Source organism: Fusarium mangiferae, assembly GCF_900044065.1.
Source record: "Fusarium mangiferae strain MRC7560 genome assembly, contig: FMAN_scaffold036, whole genome shotgun sequence".
Taxonomy (NCBI): domain Eukaryota; kingdom Fungi; phylum Ascomycota; class Sordariomycetes; order Hypocreales; family Nectriaceae; genus Fusarium; species Fusarium mangiferae.
The window spans coordinates 33965-40676 of NW_024573956.1; the positions used below are offsets into that span (position 1 = coordinate 33965).

Here is a 6712-nt window from a genome sequence, read left to right on the forward strand (position 1 = left end):
GTGTAGGGGAGCAAGATGAACGGATGTTTCGATAAACAGACCCTGTTTCAACAGACCCGAGGATGAATCACGAGTAGTAACAAGTCATGCCCTGAGCGTAGCATCAAAGTGCGAAGAGTCAATTGTTGCTTTCGTACTGTCAGAATGGAAAAGTTCTACTTCCATCCTCTAGGTCGGCTCAAGGTCAATCGTTACGAGGCTTAGTCATTCATGGAAACGTCTGGATTGACGATGGCTCAAGGTAGATCCCGTCAACATTGTGGATACAGGCTAAGATACTGCCCTGGTTTCTAACTCCTTCCGCGAAAGTCATCCTCCAGCAGACGCATGCCGTCAAAGATTCTACCAATATCTGTCTTCTCAATTGATCCGCAATCTTGCCGGATATTTTCCATAAATAGTCGCAAGAATTGAACCGGGCTCTGCGAAAATTCTGACTTATTGATGACACTTCCTCTGATGCCTGGCGGAATAAAACCATCCGGACCAAGGGTCACCGACTTATCCACGGCATCCCAAGCCAGTCCAAGCAGATCGCAAACATAGGTATAGTCTTGGAAAGACGACAGATAGAGTTGTCCTGAAAAAAGGTTCAGAAACGTGATAGCACTCCTTGGGATAGCATCCGTAGTGAATTTTCCCGACAGCCGGTAGAGGCGCAAATGATCAAGCGATTGGAAGGCAAGGTTTACCCTGGGAGCATAGAGGTGTAGAGTCACATGCTGAGACTTTTCGATCAGTGGTAGTAGCTCTTGAGCCTCAAATGGGCTTATAATCACAAGGCAAACTGATTCGGCCTGACGCTTATTGGTCAAGATCCATTGCACAGGGCGTTGAAAGCAGTCTGAGTAGTTCCTGGCTCCAAAGGTCCCTTTGACTGTCTTGGCGAAATCCAATGTGGCACGCAGAATACTCGGAAAAACTTGAACGTTGAAATATTGAGCTGCCGATGTGTTTTTCAGCGTCTGGAAGGCTGGCTTATGCTCAGCCTGGAACAAAGCGATATCGATTGAGGAAGAACCCTTCAGGATCCAATCTCTGAGAGATTGACTAACAAAATGGGTTTCTGGCTCTGCCGCAGGTGGTTTCTCAACTTGTCGTTCTTGCTCTGTTTCGGGGGAAAGCTCTCGCTCTTGCTCTTCTTGTAATGATGCTGTATGAAGTTCGGTCAATCCAAACTCATCGCAGCGGGCTCGGAGCTCGTTAGCCATGACTAAACCAGCTTTGTCCAAAAGTGAATCCAAAGTAATGCGGTCGGTTCTCGGACGATAGCGTTGGTCCAGGGTCTGAGCTTCGTCTTCGAGAAACTGCTCAGCCCATCCGGAAACAGCAACGCCTTCCTTTTTTGACCAGAACTCTTGGTGTCTACTGAATCGAGCACCCTGACTGAGCCATAGGGGAATCGCTTTACGCAGATCGAGACAAGTTTCGGTAATGACCCAACTGAGAACGTCAGATATGACGATCTCACGTCTGGCAGCTTTTTCTTGAGGTTTTAAGCGGATAATCTTCTGCTCAATCTCCCACGGCACGCAAAACTCTACGCTTTGTCCCTTCCCGAGTTTCCGCATTCGCATACAAGCTGCAACAGTATTAGCAAAGTTCTAGCAGGATCCTGTTTCCACATACCCTGAACTAGTCGATCCTTTGTTAAGCCGGCACCCAGTGTGACCGCTGCGCGGTAGTTTGGGGGGAGCTTGAGATCTGTCCCCCTTGTATGTGACTCATCTAGAAAGACAAGGCATTGATCCATATGTTCAGCGAATGGTGACGTTTCAAGCTCTTCAACTTTGCCTGAACGATCGAGTACAACAATCTCGTCATCTTCATTGAAACAGACGACTGCTTGGGTGTTGTCATCATCCTGATAACGAGAGAGCCACTGCTTTGCAAACTCTACGTTAGTGAGATCAATTACTTGAGCACCAACATCCAAGATCACACGTGTCTGCGTGTTCATTCGCGATATCATATCTAGAAGCATCCGGCTGTTGAATGGGGTACCTCTGGCTTCCTGTGGCACCAAAGTGACCCCATTTTGTGATTGCAACAAATAGCTGAGGACGAGCGCATTGGTGTGTGTCTGCTCTGGAAGGTCTAGTTGCTTGATATCCGTAGGGAGAACGTATCTTGAATCATTGGTGCCGCTGAACCCAGTGGTAGGATTCTCTTTAACCTTGGCTAGATCCCAGCCTGATGCCGACAATTTATGCGGAAACTCCTTCGCCTCCTTGCTGAAAACCAGGTGGCTCAGGTAGTAATCTATCGCCGACTTAGAGAAGTGGAGGTGGGGATATATCTCTTCTTTGAACTGGACCCGATCTCGCAAATTGACCCCTTCTAGGGTTCTGAACGATGATGGTAGGTTTGGAGCGGTCCTGGTCCACTCATGATATTCCACGCTGGCATTATCAGATTTGGTAAGGATTGAAAAGGCAGAGAATAGAGCTTCTTCGTCCAAGCCACCGTAGTAATAACTCAGGCAAGTAAGGGTAATCACGACATCAGGATGGCTGAATTCTGATCGCGGCGTTGGGCTATCCTTGGCGCGGAAAGGAACAGCCAACTTGGTCCCAGTCTCACGGCGCGGATCGACTCCATAGTTTACCCTCCATCTCTTCTGACCCAGCGCAAAAGCAAGGATACCGCCGGCGAATAGACCTCGCAAAAGTAGAATGCGGCCGATCGCTGCTCCATCAAAGAACATGCTGGTCTCGACCAGCTTAGTATCTGCCTTCTTGAGCTTCCATAGAGTGATGTAGTGGTACACAGCAGTCCGAATTTTCTCAGGCTGGTTTGAGATCGGGAGTCCCCGCATACCAGTCTTGCAAATTCTCTTGATAACACCATCGAGAACTACCTCGCCAGCATCAGCTTGGAGAAAGCGCACTATGGGATATTGCCCATCGTTGCGATCATCGAACTCAAGTGATTTCGAAAACTCATATTTGGCTTCTCCAGCGACTTGGGCGACCAGCCCCAGCACTTCTTGAATGACTACCCATCTGCTGGGGCTATCTTCGATTGAACACTGTTGCCCCAGGGTGTATATAAGCTCAAACTTCACACTAAAGTTCTCGTCGCTTTCATCGACGATGTCTCGAGACGCATGGTTGAATAGTTCACGGATTGAACTCAATCGCTCTGCAGCTTCCTTGTTACTGCTGAGTTGGCATTCTAGCTCCATCAACTGCAACGACAGCAAATGTTCCGGCTGAACCATCAGGACGCCACCTTCTTTCCTGCATCTCGAGACTAATTGATGAATCGCCTCTGCGCGTTGCAGATTCATACGAATGTCTCTTGAGAATGGAAGGAGGTAAACTGGGCGATCAAGTAGACCAGACAGTTTTGAAACAATCATCCGATGCATCTGCTTTGCTTGAGGCTTGGCAACGATGACACGAATTATCTTTGTACCATCCGCGAGAGCTGTAGCGACCATTGGGACGATAACAGTAGATTTTCCCTCGCCCATGTTCAGCTGCATAACTGCATTCTCGCTCTCTGGGGGGCTGATCATCTTCTGCGCGATTTGCTGTTGCACGTTTCGTATCATGATCTCGCTTTCGCATTCCAGTAGCAACCACTCAGGGTGATCCCAGGCTTCCCACGTCTCATGCCCAGGGTTCTGGACCTCGCGGAGAAGATCCGCAGGGCTAGATTCAAACCGTACCAGTCGTTTAGCCCGCTGAGCAGCGGTGATGGCAATCGCGTACTCTATAATAGCCACTTTCCATCTTTCGGGCAGGCAAGAGAAACGCGATGGTCGAAGTTGTTGTAGTAACAGAAGCGGTGTAACTCTAGGAAGGTAGTTCGAATATTCGAGAATAAACTTCACGGATTCCAGCACTTGGACACCAGGCTTTCGCGTCAGGCTGTCAATGATTGCCCATGATAGATACTGATAAGCCGTTTCTGCGTGTTTCGTGCAATCCTCCATGTTTTGTTTGAATAAAGGTTGAAGAACGGCACGTTGGTCGAAATCTAGTTCTTGGTCGTGCCGCTTGCTCAGGTTTGAAAGACTTTGCCGCAGATGGTTCAGATAGCGATGCTCGTACGGCAACTTTGCCTGAATCTCGAGATTACCAATGACCTCGGTCAAACTTTCTACAGTCCTCGAGTCGCTCTTTGTCATTCGGAGGGAAACATCTGGCTTTGGTATCTGGCTGAAGATTGATTGTTGAATTGCACTGTCAAACAACTCCTCAATGGATATAAATCCAGTAAGCCGACTCGGTGGGGAAATCGTAACTCTCTCGGGTTGGGGCTCAAGTTTTAGACCTCTTACTGGCACCTCTCTTAGACGATGAGAGATCCCCTGAAGATACTCCTTGAACTTCCAATTCACATACCACGAATCCCATTTGGGACACAAGCTTGCCATCACATTCTTACATCTCAGGTAAGTATCAACCGTACCCTCCGACGGGGTACGTAGGGCCGGGCAAGGCCACTGAGAGATGATACAGTCAACAAAAGTATGAATTGCAAGTCTTTTGTTTTCTTTGTAGCGCCTCTCGCGTCTTCTTACCAGCTGCTCGGGAGATTCACGTCGCGAATAGGGGAGTGAAGCTTCTGGACATGAGGTAATAGGATAGGCTTCATTTTCTGCTAGCCTGCTTATCTCTTCGGCAATAGGAGTACATCCTTCTGAGAGAATATACAAAGGTTCTTCCGGCAAAGGTATCTCGCCGACTGGAGAGCACTGGGCTATCATCAATAATGCCTGAGTTATTTGGGGGTTGTGGTGACTTGAATATGACACTGTGGCTATCCAGGCCATCAGTTCAAATTTGTTTAACCAGTCTTGCCTCTTGTGAAAGGCGTAGTGTATCCTACACCAATCTAACGCCAAATATGTCTCTGGCTCTTGGAACCATTTCGAATCATACTGCATCATGCTCTTGGGTGGCATTTCACTTGGTCTGAGAATATTGCTCGCAGTGAGAAGTTGATAGAAGACCTGGGCAAAACAAGGATCGACTCTCTCGATAATGTAACACTGAGAGTGGTAGATACGGCAAGCGATCTCTTGAGCGCGTATGCCTCGATCTGACGGTATTCGCTGAGTCCTCGCGGTATAACTGACATCATGCTGAGTCGTAAACTCTTCAGCACCAAAGCCAGCAACGTGTCCACGGGAAGCCCTGTTGATTGCCCTTTCAACCAAATGGACTGAGGAGAAGTCTGGAGAGTCCGGTACTTCAAGTTTGGGATACAGAAAATTAATCTCACGAGATCCGGCAAGTAGATTGCATACGGCTCTGTAGAAGCGATCGTCCTGGGATACGTAACTCAACCCGGAAGACCACCCGACGACTTGCATAACTTTTTCATTCCTTGGATAGAATGAACGCTTTGGTGATAAATAGGAGATTAGGTTCAAAATATCATACGAAGTCTCACTCAAGACGCTGGTCGCGCGGACTATCGCAGATCCCAATATATCCAAAGCTTCTTCAGTTCCTGTTCGTCTGATGAAGGGGTCCGGGAGACAGAACGAGGTGAGGCCGTGGAGGTATGCCAGGTAAAGCTTGCTCTCAGTTTTGGTGCTGCCTACAAGTCGACGAAGCAGGCCGTCAAGCTTGTAAGCCTGTACACGACGCGCGCTACCATGAACCACCCATACCATCGTGTGTTTATCAAGATGGTTGAACGCACGCATCTCGTGTTGAACATCCCCATCAGGAATGAGGATCGTTCTGCTAGATGGCTCACTGCTGCTGGATAACACGAGTTTGCTTTTCAATCCCATGAGCGTTCCTGTAAATTGATTCGAATCAACGTGCATGCCACGGAACTGACGGGACTTGATGAATGACTCCCCCGACCTGAGAAGAAATTCTAGTCTCAGATTTGGAATTTGAATCTCGGTAGCTGACTTGGCAGTGCTGTAAAGCAAGTGAAGTCCCAGTGGTGCTTCAAGAGGGTTGAAGATCTCTGCGATTCGCTTTGCCAACTTGCTTGAGGGGGCAACAAGAAATGTATCACCATGACGGCCGAGTTTCCAATGGCCCTCATCCTGTATAAAACGCCAGTTTCTCTGATCGTTCAAAGCCCAAGACCTGTGAATTTTGCAGAATTCTATGCTTTTTGTTTCGTGATGGTACCAATGAGAAAAGCCATCAGAGAACTGATAAGGGACTATTCCTTTCAGCAATCTGGACGGAATCAGATCCAACGTTGATCCAGGCTTGTGTAGTTGCACTAGAAGGTCTTGTTCTTGTATGCCGAAGTGAACTGTATGGCCTTGCAAATCTCTGGTTGCACTGAACCGCATGCCTGGTAAATTACTCGGCATGACATCCAAGATCATGGATCCAAAAAGCCTCCCATAATCTTCGTGTATATTATATTCACGCGGTAGACGAGCCAGTGGGGCGCCGTTGACTAGTAGTTCGCCCGTCAGAAGATTAAAGTGAACTTGTCGACGTCCTGAATTTGTTTCAAGCCAATAACATGTAGAAGAGGCTGTCGACCATTCTGCGTTACGAGAGAAGTCTGGCCAGCTTCGCTTTATAGCCAGATCGAGGCACTCATTGCCGCGATATATGAYCTCATCGAGAAGRAACCGCCGGGTGTGGTGCAAAGCGTATTTGGTCCTGTTCTCCATGATGCTCTGAAGTGGACTTCGGTTCTCATTGTTGGCAAGAGTGGCGTTCTGGATGACGATAGAGGATTCAACCAGGAGAGATGCCTGCTGTGGGTC

At 48.2% G+C, this 6712-nt stretch overlaps 1 protein-coding gene across 1 annotated transcript; it reads right to left on the minus strand.

Moving 5' to 3' along the window:
* Nucleotides 1-290: 290 nt before the first annotated feature.
* FMAN_14268 (uncharacterized protein) lies at nucleotides 291-6304 on the minus strand (the record flags this gene model as incomplete). Its single annotated transcript, XM_041826208.1, has 2 exons — nucleotides 291-1582; nucleotides 1630-6304. 2 exons carry the CDS (start codon nucleotides 6302-6304, stop codon nucleotides 291-293), a joined length of 5967 nt encoding a protein of 1988 aa, XP_041691552.1.
* Between the last annotated feature and the right edge of the window lie 408 nt (nucleotides 6305-6712).